General features: G+C 26.4%; 1 protein-coding gene across 1 annotated transcript; it reads right to left on the bottom strand.

Moving 5' to 3' along the window:
• Positions 1 to 8,552: 8,552 nt before the first annotated feature.
• LOC112592391 (4-hydroxybutyrate coenzyme A transferase) lies at positions 8,553 to 14,387 on the bottom strand. The gene is made up of 8 exons (XM_025336417.1): positions 13,783 to 14,387; positions 12,114 to 12,266; positions 11,907 to 12,055; positions 9,875 to 9,965; positions 9,400 to 9,804; positions 9,196 to 9,333; positions 8,966 to 9,115; positions 8,553 to 8,904 (listed from the first exon to the last, which is right to left on the bottom strand). Exons 1-8 carry the CDS (start codon positions 13,952 to 13,954, stop codon positions 8,720 to 8,722), a joined length of 1,443 nt encoding a protein of 480 aa, XP_025192202.1. The 5' UTR covers positions 13,955 to 14,387; the 3' UTR covers positions 8,553 to 8,719.
• Positions 14,388 to 17,140: the final 2,753 nt, after the last annotated feature.

Here is a 17,140-nt window from a genome sequence, read left to right as displayed (position 1 = left end):
CGTAAAGTCAAATACGTAAAATTTAAAAACTAAAAAACCATGATAAATTAAAATCTGTTAAATTTAAATGCTTAAAAAGGACTTAAATATTTTTTAAATTTTATCATGTCTAGAAAATTGAAGATTTCAAGTCTTTACGGATATAAAATTGTTAATAACAAGAAATAAACAAAATCAAACTTGTCAAAAATATTGGTCATAATTTTTTTTTTTTTTAAAGTACCTACTGAGAAATTTACTGAGAAATATTCAAACTAAACACTATAATAAATCCATTTCGCTATGAAAAAAAACCTCCGCGGAAGCTGAACATTTTTCGACCATGAAAACATCGTTGTTGGACAAATATGTTCATCGCTACGATTAAAAAAAAAAAAAAGTAGTACTAAATGGAGTCTCACCGATATAAACATTGTTTTCAAATACTTCTTGTCCTAGGAACAAATATCCACCTTGGTTTCTCGTGCTTCCAAATTTACACATTATTTCGATGTAACGCGAAACAAATGTTGTATTTCTATAGTGACTATAGTGGTATTTAAATATTAAATTACTTATATCATGCACTTGTCAACAAAAAGACAATATTTCGAGTTGCACTTACAAAATTTGGAAAGATAAAATATCCAAAAATAGTTTTAATTTATTGATTTTACTAAAATAAATTAAAAACTTATTCATATTTCTTATAATTTACCTAATAATATAATTATACTAGATAGAATAAATTAATTTTGTATATGCCACGTTATGTATTATTACTGCAAACAGTGATAAAAATAGATATTTATCGTTCCCGTTATTGCATTTTGGAAAAAAAACACAAAAGCGGTAATCTAGTTTTTTTTAACACTATTTTTTTTTTTTATAATATAATATTATTATGTATTAATCCCATCATATAATTTATGAGGCCGATAACCTGCAGAAGACATTAGGTCAGGCCACTTCACACAGTTATTAAAAATAAGAATAATCACTAAAATATATTATTTTCCTGGTAAAAAAGGCAAATCGTAGGTACCTATAATTTACAGTACATTTATACCCTGGAATATACTGTAGACAAAAGCATAAAGAGATTTGCGTATATATATATATATATATATATATAACGTATTGGCAATTATACAGTGATGACGGCGTTAATCATATATTATGATATTATTATACAATGAATATATTATTTTTCACATAATATTTAAGAGAATAGTCGTTTTTTCGTTGATACTCGTTTGCGCACAGTACACAATTTTTTACCTGGAAACTGACAACTCGTTTGCGTACATAGAAAAACATGAAAACCAGCTAATACAAATTTTGACCTGTAAAATGACTACTCGTTTGCGTACAACTATTATATCTCATTCCCATTATAGATTTATATCGTAACTTACAGTGCCTAATAATGAGAAAATAAACCACTTTTAAACGAATATTTAAACAAAACATCGGAAATTGGCGCATGGCTTAAGTGTTTTTTCGGTTTAAGTTATTTACCACCAGATGAATTTCGAACGGCTTTACGGACTTACTATCAATTGCGCCTACGACTATATTTATCGAATTTACAGATTATATTCTGGGAAATTATATTTTGCTTGACTCTGATTTTCCTCAAATTATGTGAGCAAAAACACCAAATAATAATAATCCAGAGACAACAAATGGCATAAAAAATTTCCATCGTTATTACAATAGTCAGTTTTACTTACCAGATCCAAACATCTACCTAGTTATAGACACGAAATTACAGATTCAATCAGAATCAGAGTTTAGGTAGTCCTAAGCCTTTAAAAATGAGAAGAAAAATTTTACAAAGTAATAGTAAACACTATTTTTGTAAGTTCTTTTATGTTTTAATAAACTTTTGCTATAGTTTATGAACGCAAACGAACCCTACGTTTGGGTCATTTATCATAGGTATTATCAATTCGTGTACTAAATTGAGTTGTACCTTGTACATTTGTACACAAACAAGACGCAAAAAAGGTTAAATATACACAAACTGGTATCGCTTTTTTTTTGTGGACGCGTAAAACTGGCCCGGATTGAACCGGCGAGCTACCGAGAAAATCACGGTGGGCTGTGTAAAATTTGGGCCGGCCATGACTATGATTAAGCTTAAATTAAAAACTTTTATTTTAAAATAAAGATATAATGTATTAGCATATATATTATTGCATATTTCTAGTTCTAAACTTACTTATTAATGATAAACCAAATTTAGGCATTTTATAAATATATGTGTTCATATTTCTATTTGGTATTTTTTTTTTATATGCAGACATGAAGTATAAAGATAAGTGAAAAAAAATTGAGTTGAAGACTTCGTTACTTATCAATTATCATATATAATACGAAGTTCTAAATTATTTTCCACTTTTGGATAGAAGAGCATGTTTTAAACAGTTGTTACAGAAATACCCAAATTTCAAAAATAAATAAATAAATTTCTTATAGCGATTACCAATTTCCATTTTTGGTCATGAAAGGGAGCTGAGTAGGATTCTCATCGATTTAAATATATGTATCTGTAGTTTTTTGATGAGCCATTTCATAATAATTTCACAATTTTAATTTGTTTCACAAAAGATTCTGGGTCATTCACTTAGTACAACAATCTATAAAGAACAAAAATATGAGTTTTCTAAAGTACACAACTGTAGTAATATTATACATCCTATAAATAACAATTATTTATTTAATCCTGATTCGTATAAAGGCATATTATAGGTAAAGGTACCTATAATCCGTTATTTATATTTCGAAATACCGCAGTGTACAACATAATACATGACATTCGAATAAATATTTACCCGATTAGAAGTAGGATGCTCGTTACAAAGGGTGTTATTTATGCGCACGTATATTACTTATATAATATAATATGGTTCAAGTGCGAGCCAATAAATCGTCGTGTGATACAAATACGTGAGAGGGATCGTCGCGTCAGTACTCAAGACCTCTCGAAAACCAACCCTTGATCCCTTTATAGTGCCCATCACTCCCGCAGGCTTCCAATCGTGTACACGTATAAATTATTATATTAATAATATAAGTCATTATATATATACAAATATAATCATTTTGTGGGCAACTAAGAGCGAGTACTTTAAACACAGTTGCGTTGCTATACGTAATGTACCTATATAGTTACGATAACATACAATATTATTATACAATGCTGTGCTTTTTCGTTGTATTATATTCACAAGAAATGAAATTTTTGTTCAATGTACCTATAGGTTACTACGTTATTATATATAAATAATTATATATTATATTATATTATATTATTTATATATATATTACCCATCATTTATGTTGGAGACGAACGCTTAAGCATATAATTATATTAATTTACTCGCAATACACCTTTTAAACATTGATTCAGTGGCATAACCATTATTTTGCTTTTAGAAAAGGTGGGCTGATAACTTAATGTGTAGGAGGAGGCTTTAGTAGGATCTCTTCTAAGCTTGGTATGTTGATGCCGTGGATAAAGATCGAATTGCCTACTGTGTTAACTTTAAATAGTTTTCTTATAAGCAATTTATTTTTTGAAATTTTTAAATAGGTATACTAGTATACATAAAGATAAAAATATTCAATAAATAATCTATGAAGACAATATTTTCAAATAATTAGACATTTCTTTTTTCTTCAAACGATAACTACCCTTTTTCTATGGTAAAGTATTAATATGATTTTATCGCAAGGTTAAACAATACTACGTCTAGCGTGTAGATCCAAGTATGAAGTGGCAGTATACAACGCTGTGAACATACTTATCATATTAATATTAAATAGTTAAAATAAAATAAAACATATAATAAAAGAATAAACACAATATTTTTAATAGAAATAAGTGGCATACATTGTAATTTGTTGAAGAAAAAATTTAAATGTATAAAAATGCTTACGTCTGATTTCACTATTATAGGTATGCATACAGGTAAAATTCGTCTCTTTCTAAGTACCAGATGCGTTTTACGTTGAGGGTAATTGTTACATTCGGTTCAGGGTAACTAGCACAATGTTTAAGTATCGAAAACAACCACCAAGAGCAACTGGCAACTGGTCGATACCCTTCTTATATCTAACACATTTTTATACGATTATAAGTATTAATATATAATATTCTCCAATCTCCAGTCCTCCACGATTTTCCAGCTGGTTATTATATAACATGGGCATCATACAGATGTTAAAATGTGTAAGTATTGGTACAAAGTGTACACTCATTTTCTGTAAAATTTATGAAACATCCACTACTTATTAAATATACAATAATAAAAAAATATTTTAATTAATTTCATTTCTATAATATATATAGTATATAGTTATTTTGATCTCATAATAAAATAATCATCCATAAAATATTAAAATGTCCATAGTAAATCCAGATGGCATTTATCGCTCATTTTCATAGAGATGCCGTCTTTGTTTGCGCCACTAAAAATGTTTGTAAATCCACTTGAAAAATAACAAATATTTAAAATATTATATAAAAAAAAATATGCTATAGAAATTATTAAAATATCAAAATATCATTACCTACATATTTATATAGGTAATAACTATTAATAGTCCTGTATGGTCGTATACATGTAATGAATGATATTACGCAAGTTTGATGCATAAACAAATATTCAAATTAAAAACAAAAGGGAAACTAGGCAAGTGTGCATGAGTTACAAGGGTTCATCTTCACTCTTTGCATTATAAAGATACTTGAAAGCAACTATAACTCATCACATCGAGTGGGAAACCAGCATGTTTACACGAAAATAATCAAGATTCGTCGTTACTCTGTGGTCCCTATGTATAAAATAAAAACCCTGGAACTCACGGACCCCCCTAAAATTAAAATTTCAACGTTAATTTTTGTTTTTATATACTATTAAAATATAGTCAATAACTTACACGAAACACTTGATGATAACCATACCTTTCAATGATAGTTGACTCTATTATTAAAAACAACAGTAAATTGGATTACATAAAGGAATGTAAAACTATAAACTTAGTATATACTTATGTCTTGTTTACGTAGTATGTGTTAATAAAACGGAGACCATTTATTTGGGTTATAATAAAATATAAATTGTAATGTTCCATTGTCATACCTATTAACCAATTGTACATTAATATAATTATAACCGTACCTAATGCCTATTTAAGTAATAGGTCCTATAACAGTATGCTATATTATATTATACAAAATACATCGTAAAATCAAAACTTAAATTAGTAAATATTATATTTACTTAAAACATTATTATACTACCGAACTCTTACCTCTCATGCCAAATTGTTAATTGATTCAGCGAAATCTTCATAAGTTGTTGTTACAATAATAAAAATACAATGCACAATTTTTTTAGACATATAATGTTTAAATTTAAAGAAAAGTAACAATTTTACATATTTGTTTATGATTAATTAAATATAATTTGAAAGGACTTGAAGCTTTTCACTACTTCATTTATTATTGTTGAATAATTAGTAATTACTATACACAATTAAATTCTCAAATTATTGTGATTAATTTTAAACTATTTAAAACTATTCACAATGTTCTGTGATACTTTCATGGGCGTCTCCAGGGGAAGCCAGACGGGGCATTTGCCCTACCCCCTAGAATTTTAAATTTATTACCTAATTGTAATAATTTAATGCAATAATGACAAAACATAATAATGGACTATGAATAAAATGTATAAAAAAATCTTCATTTATTTTTTAAATTAATTTTGCCCGACCCCCTAAAAAAATGTCTGGGGACGCCCATGGGTACTTTGATATTGACCTAATGTTAAGAGCTAGGATTTATACGCAATATAAATTTATAAGATATGCAATAAAAATATAAGAAACTATACATCGAATTTACCAAACTATCATAAAGCAAAATCTATTCAAAAAAATCTTATAATTTTAAAATAAATTGAATGCCAGTATTGTTTATAGAAGTTAAATCATTTTTATAAATCTTACTTTTAAATTTATCATTTTCCGTACATTTTTCATCGAAGATGAAGTTATTACTAAACGTATAGTATTTAAATTGAGAGCATAATATGATATGGTATGGCATCTAACATTTTCACTGCTTATTTTCATTAAAAATTGCTATAAAACATGAATAATTTTATTTCTATAAGATCATAATTACCTACTTACCTAATAGTTGTATTTCAGTTATATGTGTTCAATTATTGGCGCAACTAGGGGAAACTTAGGGGGAATTTAGATCCAAAAATGTATTTTATCCCCCTCCCCCAATATTTTTTCTTAAAATCTAAAAAATATTGAATAATGGATTACAAAATGGTTATTTTAGATTTAATCGTAATTTAATGGTAAAATATATTATATGCAACATGTACAGATTTAGAATTGTTCAAAATACATTTATTATAGACTATAATTTTTTTAAGTAATAACATTAATAGCAGTTTTATCTAATAAATATTAAGGGCCAAGGAACATGTAGCGATGATCACCAACCAATTTTTAAACTCCATGTAGGTACCTAATTGCAACTATAAATAAATATGGTCGAATGGTCGATGTGTTTTGTTCTAGGATTTTCTGTGCTAATATATTTATATGTAAATTACCTACATACTATCATAACAAGTATTATATTAAAAAAGACACTATAAAAATTAATTTTTAAAAAGAATTTTCTAAATAAAGTATAAACTCAGCTAATAATGTTAATAGATTTTTAATGTTCGATTATTCTAAAAGCTTTTCATTGAAGTATAAACCATTCAGCATTCTAAAGTAGCTTATTAATTATTAATGAATAGGTAATGAATAATAAAATTTTTTTTTTATTTTTCAATTGATAATCAAATACTAAATACCTCTGAAAATGCAAAAATTGTATCTTCTAACACCTTTCCAAATGTAGGTACATATAAATTCTTAAATATAGTTTATTATTAGTCCTACTTGTGGAAAAATCGTTCGCTGCTATGCGAAGAGTAAAAAATTGATTACGTTCATCAACTGTATTGCATTGTCACTAGGTCAACAAACAAATTTGACATTATAAAGCATAAAAAAATATTTAATTAATGTCATAAACAATGACACTGTACTAAAACTTTTTTAGTTAATATTAAAAGTAGAAAATAGATCTTAATCAGTAAATTATAATTTATATCATATTTTATGTAAATATTTTTGAATAGGTACCTATAGTATGTTATAATACAGGACTACTATCCATGTAATGCTTGTTTTTATTTTAAGTAATTATTTTATGGTAAACGAAAGGAGGCTTTGTCCCCCCATGCCACGTATTTTCCTAAATTAATAAAAGAACTTCAGCCCTCTTTATGTTTTAGATCTGGTTGCACCAATGTGTACAAGATATACCTATTGAATAAATTTATATAATAAATCCTAGTTTTAATATTCACAATTATAGGTACCAATATAGTAATTAACAATTATTTCAACCATGAATATAATATATATATATCATAAAAAACAAAATATAATTGTATACTGAAATCAACTTTAAAGTTTAGAGATGCATTTAAAATTGCAGACCTATATGTTAGTATGTTACTTATCTTTAATTAAAACATTATTTTTCCTTTTTTTGAAATATTTAAATTATTTTGGCAAATATTTATCATTAACAGAATAGTTTAATGTTATTTAAGTAAATAAGGCACTGATACTTAAGTACTTAACTACTATTTTTTTAATTTTTATACGAATTTGGTCACATGAAAATTTAAAAATTTACATTGTACTGTACTAAATAGTAATTTGTTATAACTTATAAGTTTGTGATATAAGTACCTAGTAATATATCATACTGTATAGTATTCTTTTTAATAATGTACTCACTACAATATGCCAAACGATTTCTTGATAAATCTTCTAATATTTCCTTTTAAATAGAGTTTAATCTAATAATAACATTTTATCACTTTATAAATTGTATTTTTTAACATAATTTATATAAATATTTATTCTTACCTTAAATCTTTAGTAATGATAAATAAAATGAATGAATATTTATCAAAATATATCAGTTTTAGTCTTTATCTTAATTAACTTTAACCATTATTTGGTAATCAATTTTTTCCCAGCACTGAATAAATTATTTCAACAGATATGTTATACTCAACATCTTTCATATTTTTCAATTATGCTATTTTAAATACAATAATAAACATTACAATTTTAATTAATAGTTTATACATAATAAATAAATACATTTATTACAAATCTATAATTATTTGTTAATATGAAAATAAAATAATTTATTTTTTTAATTATAGCAATAAACTAGGTATAATCTGTATAGACAAAATCATACAATGTTAGGTTTTTTCAATAACATTATTGAGATCCACAATACTATTTCCATACTAAATAGAAATATACATCATGTTAACAAAATAATTTTTATTTCATACATTTATTTATGGACAATATTGATTTTTAAATGAATATTATATTGACGATTTAATAACAAATGTGTTTTAGTACAAAAATAATTAAAAAACAAACCAATTACGAATTACAGTGTATTATCAACCAATTCACATTTGATATGATAGGTGTTAAGCAAAATAAATAAGAATAAATCATGTATTAATATAATTGATGAATTATTCAGGTAATATGATAATTAATTTAACGAATAATAATAATAATACATTGAAATGTTAAATACATATTATGCACTTGGCATAACTTTTAAACGGTTAAATGCTTCTTTTTCTAACCATTCTCTATGGTCAGGGTGGGCTATATTTATCAAGGCATGAGCTCGTTGTCTCAAACTCTTTCCAAATAATGAGGCGACACCAAACTCGGTTACAACATAATGGGCATGTGCACTAGTAGTAACAACCGTGGCTCCTATAAAATAATTTCATGACATCAATGTTAAAATCTAATGTGTACACATCTAATATTTTACCTTCTTGAATTTTAGGCACAATTTTACTACTCGGCAAACCTCTGGCATCCTTAGTTTTTGGATTTACAGAACCTAGAGCAATAATAGGCTTACCCTTACCGTCAAAACCTTCAGCAGCTCCTCTAATGAAATCTACTTGACCACCATATCCTGAAATAGATTTTAATTCACAAATATTTATTAATATTTATTAGCTAATTTTACCATAGCTAACTTATCATTTTATTTACCTGAGTATAATCTATATCCAATAGATCCTGACACAATTTGTCCAGTTAAATCTACTTCAATACAAGAGTTAATTGCAGTCATTTTAGGTTGTTGAGATATAATATGTACATTATTGGTATATGAAACTTGCCTCATACCTATAAAATATTTATAAAAATAAATATACACATTTTTATAAATTAATCAATTAAAAAATGTATTACATATTAATGGATTGTTGTCAACAAAATCATACAACTTCTTGTTGCCCATTAAGAAACTTGTTACTATCAATCCTTTGTCAAATGTTTTATTATGATTGGTGATAACCCCTGACTTTACTAGATCAATAACACCAAGACTGAACATTTCTGAATGGATTCCTAAATCCTTATGACCTTTAAGACAGGTAAGCGTGGCATCTGGAATTGCACCAATACCCATTTGTAATGTGGCACCATCTTCAACAAGATTATCTGCAATATGTTTGCCAATTGCTGTTTCAGTAGGATTTGGATCTTTATGTTCATGAGCTGGTAAATCACGATCACATCTGACAGCATAATCAATATGTGATTGATGGATGATGGCTTCACCAAAAGTGCGTGGAATACAATTATTTACTTGTGCTAAATTAAAAAAATATATATATACATTAGAAATATTGATATTAAAATGTTAAATCAATATTTGACTTACCAATAATTATTTTTGATTTCCCTAAAGCTGAACGAATGCAATCCACACTTGTACCAAGACTGCAGAAACCATGATGATCAGGGGGTGATACCTGAAATAAATAAATATATTAAACTGTTGCATTAAAAAAGTTCAACAATAAACATATAGTTATTAAAATGTATTTTAATTTTTTTATTGAACAATCAACCAACATAATAATATAACTATTAAAATTAAAAATAAAACTGTTACCTATATAATATTATAAATATCTCAACAAATTTACATCTGCTACTTTATGGAACTAAAATAAATTGTTGATTTAATCTATAACATACTACTTAACTAACAAAATATATTATAGAATTAATTATTGAATGTTTAAATCTATCAATTTTTATGTTAATTTACAATAAATAAACTGTGTACAAAAAGAGAAACTTTACAATTATTATTATTTTTAAGCTCATCTATATAATACAAGTACTACACAAATCCAGTTTTGCTTCACATAAAAGAGAAAATATAAAAAAAAATTTTATGTTTTATTGACTTGACATTTAAAAAAGAAATACTAATGTCTGATGTATATTAATAAAATTGTACATTCTAACTTACAATCATTGTTTTTCACTGCCTATATCAAACAAGATATATATCAACAAATAATTATTGATAAGGTGGAATAATGAGTTATATACACATAGAGTAAACATTGAAAAATAAAACACTTTCTAAACTTTACAGGTTGTAATGACATGGTTATAATTAAAAATGTAAAACCTATCATTTAAATAATTAAAAATAACATTAATATTATTTATAATTATATAAAAGCTATTTTATATTTATAGAATTAACAATAAAAATAATAAAATTAAAAATGTTTCTGGTAAAATAGATAATATTTTTTTAATAATTATTTTATTATACTATATTATTGTAAAACAGCAGACTATTTCATTGTAACATCCTCTTAATTTAAATGAGGGAGTTAAAAATAATACTTAGTATACTGTATTACTGTATAAAGTAAAGGGTTCATGTTTCAAACAAATACGTATATACATTTAATTACTCATTTAACTGCTAGTGTAATAATAAAATTTAGTTTAAAATCATCAAGTGTTCAAAGGTAAATACTTAACACTTATTATTAAGCTATAAAAATATTGATTTGAATTTAATAAAAATATGCATATTATTTATTTTAATAAATTGACTATTAATATATAAATACTTTTGTTTAAGTTAAGTTTTTAATCAAAACAATATTTATCAATATTGGTAGGTCCAATGTTTAATTATAAAAACTTTCTCACATTAAATAAATAAAATATCTGAATATATATAATAGTCTATCTTAATAGTAAAATTAATTAGATAAGTTACTATAGACTAAATACTTTATCACGCTATCAGTTATTATTTTTATTTTACCTCACCTCCAATACATTGTTCATCTTTTTTTTATTAAGTTAGATAACTTTTCTAACCTAACCATTAATAATCAAATTATTTAATAATTAATATTATAGTTAATAAGAATCTTATATAACTCTATAGTAAATAGTAGAATAATCTGTTTATTTATTTTTAATAAATAATATTGGTTATAAAAAAGTAGAAAGATGGATTTTTTTTTAAATGTTTAGAGTATTCAAAACAAAAACTATTTATAAAAATAATAAAATATTAAAACCAAAAATCACTTTCAAATAAATCAAGATAAGTTATGTAAATATAAATAATATTTACTTTAACCACCACATGTGGAAAAATAATTTTCATACAACGTAGTATATTAAGTTATACTAAAATTAAAATATAATAATTATTAAATAAATATAAACAGATTATGGTTTTAAATTCCAAATACAAAATAAAGTTATTTTCCTTAGCTATACAAATAATAACTTTAACTAACTGTGACAAATTTTACTATTTGTATAGCTTATTAAGGTTATATTTAAATGATGAATGGTTTAGGTCAAAATGAACAACCAACAGCACTATGGCCTTTGAATAAAAATTAATCAAATTTTCTTACCGAAATAATTGATACATCTACTGGTATAACATTTCGTTCAAATACGTAAGGTATATCATGTAAAAATATTGGTACAGCATCACCACGACCTTCATTTATACACTTCCTCATATTGGAACTAATAAAAAAAGCCATTGGTCGAAATATTCCTAAAAAATGAAAATTTTTGAAATATTTTTTGGTTGTAAAATTGTATAACTTGCACACCTTCACATTCTGGGGATGAATAAGGTGACTCAAATTCAGTATGAATGCTACATACACGTATATTTTTTAATTGCTTTTGTTTTCCATGATCAGTCATACTACGGAGAATTTCAATTGGTGTAGTAGCAGCACCACTCACAAAAACTGTATCATCTGTAAACAAAATACTTTTTTAGAACAAAAATTACCAGAAATATGTAATTACTGCAATTACATGATAGTTCTCGTTTTTAATCTAATCTATAATGTATTTAAAAATTAAAAGTTACTATTATTAATTATTATTTAAGATAAAAATATAAATTCTTACAATTAAAATATTTAATAGCTTCTACTAACTAATTGTACAACTATATTATTCAATAGCCATTCAAATACATTTTTCTAATTGGTAATTTTTATTTAAAAAAAATAAATAAATATTAATTATGTCCTTATTGTTCATCTTAAGAATTTTACAGAGGAATTAATTTACTTAATATCAATATTTTTTTGGCATTTAATAGTTGTACTAACAGGCAACAATTTTATTTTTATTATAAGTAAATTTTAAAAGGTACGAATAAACTGTATGGCTATTAATTATTTACTATTTTTATACTCATTCACACAATTTTGGATACTTTTATTTGTATTACCTTCATTAGAAAAAGGGTATATTTTCAATTTGAATGTTGGTATTTATTATGTCATACTGAAATGAATTTCAAATTTACAAAACACAATTTTATTATTTTGACCTTAACAATTTATAGATGCAACCTAAAATAAAATTTTCAATTTTAAGGCAATCAAAATCTTAAAGTTTTAACAGGTGAAATGCAAGTAGGTGCGTGAGTTATAATAAGTATATTATCTATAAAAAAAATATTATCTAAAGTATTTATAAATTTTTTTTTTTTACATTTATTAAGTAGTAAATATTCTATAAATATTTTTTATGATAAATGACTATCTATAAGATATTTAAAAGGCAATGTATTACATGAGGAAAAAATATTACTTATATAGTCTCATAACCAAACACTTAAATTAGCATAAGTAATAAATATGAACTTTTTTGTAAGGTTAAGCACTTGCATAACTACCGACAGTATTTATTATTATGTAAAAGTTCAAAAGGGCAAAGAATTAATAATTTAGTGAGCATGGCTGGTAAATGACATGAACTAAATAACTTTTACAAACATTTAATAATATTATCCATTGCCAAAAGAGTTTGTGTTGAGATACTTAAAAACTTATAAGTTATAACTTTAAAATTACATAACTAAATATATTATCTTAACCTGAAAACGGTTTAATTAATTATTTATAGATGCACCCTTAACCAAAATTGAATTTCAAACAAGTCTGTGTACCGTGCAGTGTCACAAATTGGGGGTGTTTAACCCCTCCCTTTCTGACTAAATATTAGCAAGCAAAGCTCAAATAATATCATAATGGTATAGGTATTGTATGATTGTACATAGATACATAGCACATTTCTCCTAATTTACTCCAATACATGATCATAAAGATCATTACCTAATACCAAAACTTAATAAAAAAAATCAGAGGACCAAAACCTCCTCTCCTGAAAATATTGACTATTTGTGACACTGGCGTTGGGACTCTTTGAGTTGACTAGACGGCAGGGAATTGGCGAGAACAGAAAATACTCAATTACCGGACTTGATACACTGGACGGCTTCGTCGGCGGACACCCATTTCGGCTCTCGGTCCAATACCTGTGACACTTGAGGCGTGTACGTGAAATACGTCTTGGGACCAACCCGTCCGACCAGTGAATTCCATATCTTGGCCCTCAGTCCAATCCTGTTCATGGCCGAAACCGACATTATTGGTGGTGTGTGTGGTTGAATAAATGGAACGACGGACAGATAGTGAAAATATATTCAAAACAATCGAAAGCTTTTGCAATAATGACTGCGAATCATAAACAAGTGATAAAAAAAACGACTGCGGTGATGGGTCAGTAGGCGACGACTACGCCACGGTCAGCTGGTGGCTGGTGCTAAAGAGAGGACGGGCGACAGTGGTGAGTACGTGTACTTGAGTGTAGACACGAAATACCACCAGTCGAACAGTACGAAACTGCGAACACTGTCGGCGATACGAAGAAATATTACGCAGCCGGTTCGGGCGACACAGTGCGATTAAATGAATAAAACGATAATAAAATGACGATTATGCATTTATGCGTTATCAGTTGGTTCCTCGTTTTCGCCACCACCAAATATAAAAGCGCGCGCACTGGCGAATGACGATTGATGAGTAACGACAAGTGACAACCGCTGAAAAGATGTGGCAAGCTTTAGGGGAGGGTACCTAGGAGGTGTTAATGCGTAACGATTACCGGATTACGTGACATAATAATAATAATAATTAACAATAATAATATAATGTCTTAAACGATAATCTACTGTATTAGGTAGGTAGGTAGGAACACAACAGTGTAAATGTGTTCGATTATACGTCAGTAGCTGTGATGTAAGTTGGCTAGCAAAAATACCTATGGTCGTGTTAGTCCATAAATCAATAAATAATGAACAAATTATTAATTTGCGGAGGCACTCAAGACGGACGAATCACGTCATTTATGACGATTGGCGAATGACGAATGACAATTAATTTATTACACAGACTACTTGAGCAGTTGAGCCTCGAGTCGATTAAAATCCCGGAAATGAACGAGACGCATAAACAACATGTTTATTATTAATATTATTATTATCATTATATTATATTACCAATAATAATAAACAATTTTTACAATAACAAAAACTATAATAACGTGTCGGCGGCTGGGTGAACCCGGTTTTAATCGAATCAATTTATATAGGTCAACGTGTGCATGGGCCAGGCCATGGGGAATACGTATTACATTGTGTAATCGTTTCGTATTAACACACACACACACGACACACAGCTAGGAAGTAAGATTAATAATAGAACATTGAAACGCGTAATTTGACCGATGTATATAGAAATAGTTCACCAAAGTATAAAATTTAGAAGTTCAATAATACTTAAAGTCCAACGATGATGAGAGCGTGTTATAAATTATTTTTACCTACACGGTACGGAGTACAACCACAAAATAGATTAATTTTATTAATCATTGTATTATGTATTAGTTTTTAATCACGTAAGTCATAAGATATAATATATATTTACTAAATATAATCCAGTTTATGAATTTATCGATCAAATAATCAATGGTCACAGCACGATAAAGTTGTCATGAATCACTGTTCCAGTGTAGTGTGTACTGTATACCAATAATTAAAAGGATACCATATCCGTTTTTCCTATATATTGTAATTCGTTATAGCGTTTTTTGAACTACCTAATGTAATCATTTGTATATTATTTAAAGTCCAATAGGTTGGCCTGAAAAATTAATAAATTCCAGAAAATATTAATGATTTGCATAGAAAAAATGTATTAAAAAATAAAATTGTAATAAAGCTACTGAAATGTTGTCTCCGCATGTTCATTTTACAAACGTACATGTATAGTAAAAATGCATTAAATAGATTTTAGCACAATATTTGTTTTCTCTCTCAAACCCACGCACAACATAGTTAAAAGTGTTAAAACGCTTTCAACTACAATCGTTTTTTTATGATTTGAGTAATCAAAGAGTAAAAACACATCCTATAAAAATTATAGAGGATAATATTTTTGAGGATTTAACGTATCGGTTTTATATTTTATTATTATTTAACTTAATATTACATTTTAAAGATAAAAATAAAAATTATAAAATTAAATAATATTTAAAGTTGTTTTGAGATAATATTTAGATAAATCGATAAAGTTACCCACAAAACTATTATTTTCTATAATTTTCATTATGGGTGATTTTACTCTTAAAATTACTCAAAAACGTCAAAAAAATGATTCTGCACAAATGCGTTTTGACTTTTGTCTATGTTACGCGTTGGCCAGAGGGAAAACAATGCGCTGATGTCTTCTTAAGTAGAAAGTAAAACCAATTAAAAAATAAATAGTTTGAGATAACTCTAATATTAACACTATGTCACTAATAGAGCACGGATTTTTATGCACTAAAAAGTATCGAAATATGCCATATAATATGCAGTAAAAATCATAAAAATATGTAAGAAAATTTTTTTCATTTATATAAAATTTACAAATTGAACAACATACAATAATTTATTACTTAAAATAACTAAGTATATAAAAATTTTCGTTTTAGTATAAAATATATTTTAAATTTTGTACAATTATACAGAAATGTACAATTAAAATGTCACCATTAAATTCAAATTCTTATGATTCGTGAAGATAACTGAAAAAAATCTAAAAATATGAAAAAGAAAATAATAAGCGATTGCATATAAATCCGCGCTATGGTTATAATTTAATGCCAACATAATTATTTTTAATATTTTTACTTGACAAAATGTTATTTTACACAATTTTTTTTAAAATTTTTCCTTTAATATGCAATATATTTCGAATTTTGTAGAGATATACAAAAATATGCAATAACCATTAAATATGTAGAAATATGCAAAAAAAAAATTCACCATTCAATTCAAATTGTTATGATTCGTTAAGATAACTGAAAAAAATCCAAAAAAGTAAAAGGAAAAAAAAAATATGCAATTGCATAGAAATCCGCGCTCTACTGCTCTAGTCTAGTCACTATATAACAACAGAAAATTGGTTCTACTGAACGCAAATTTGCCATGTTGTACATTTGTCCGACTGAGACAACACTTGCGAGCGTGGCGTCCTGTTTAAGTTTAAAGTTCATTCTGTATTTCTGTATAAATATTGTATATTTGAATATATTTCATATATCATATTATTAATCTGTATTTTCGTTGCAGTGGAATTGTAGACAACTAATAATTATATTATATGATCGTTCACTCTTCCTACACTGAAACACAAACAATTTGCCAACCTGTAATGGGTTACTGTTATCACTATGAGTATCATCAAACTAGCGCAGCCGCCGCGGCGGTCGATAGCAGCACACTATACAT

This window comes from Melanaphis sacchari, unplaced genomic scaffold (assembly GCF_002803265.2).
Source record: "Melanaphis sacchari strain LSU unplaced genomic scaffold, SCAv2.0 Contig174_pilon_pilon, whole genome shotgun sequence".
NCBI lineage: Eukaryota > Metazoa > Arthropoda > Insecta > Hemiptera > Aphididae > Melanaphis > Melanaphis sacchari.
The sequence above is the reverse complement of the archived record's forward strand: the minus strand, read 5'-3'. Positions and strand labels throughout refer to the sequence as shown.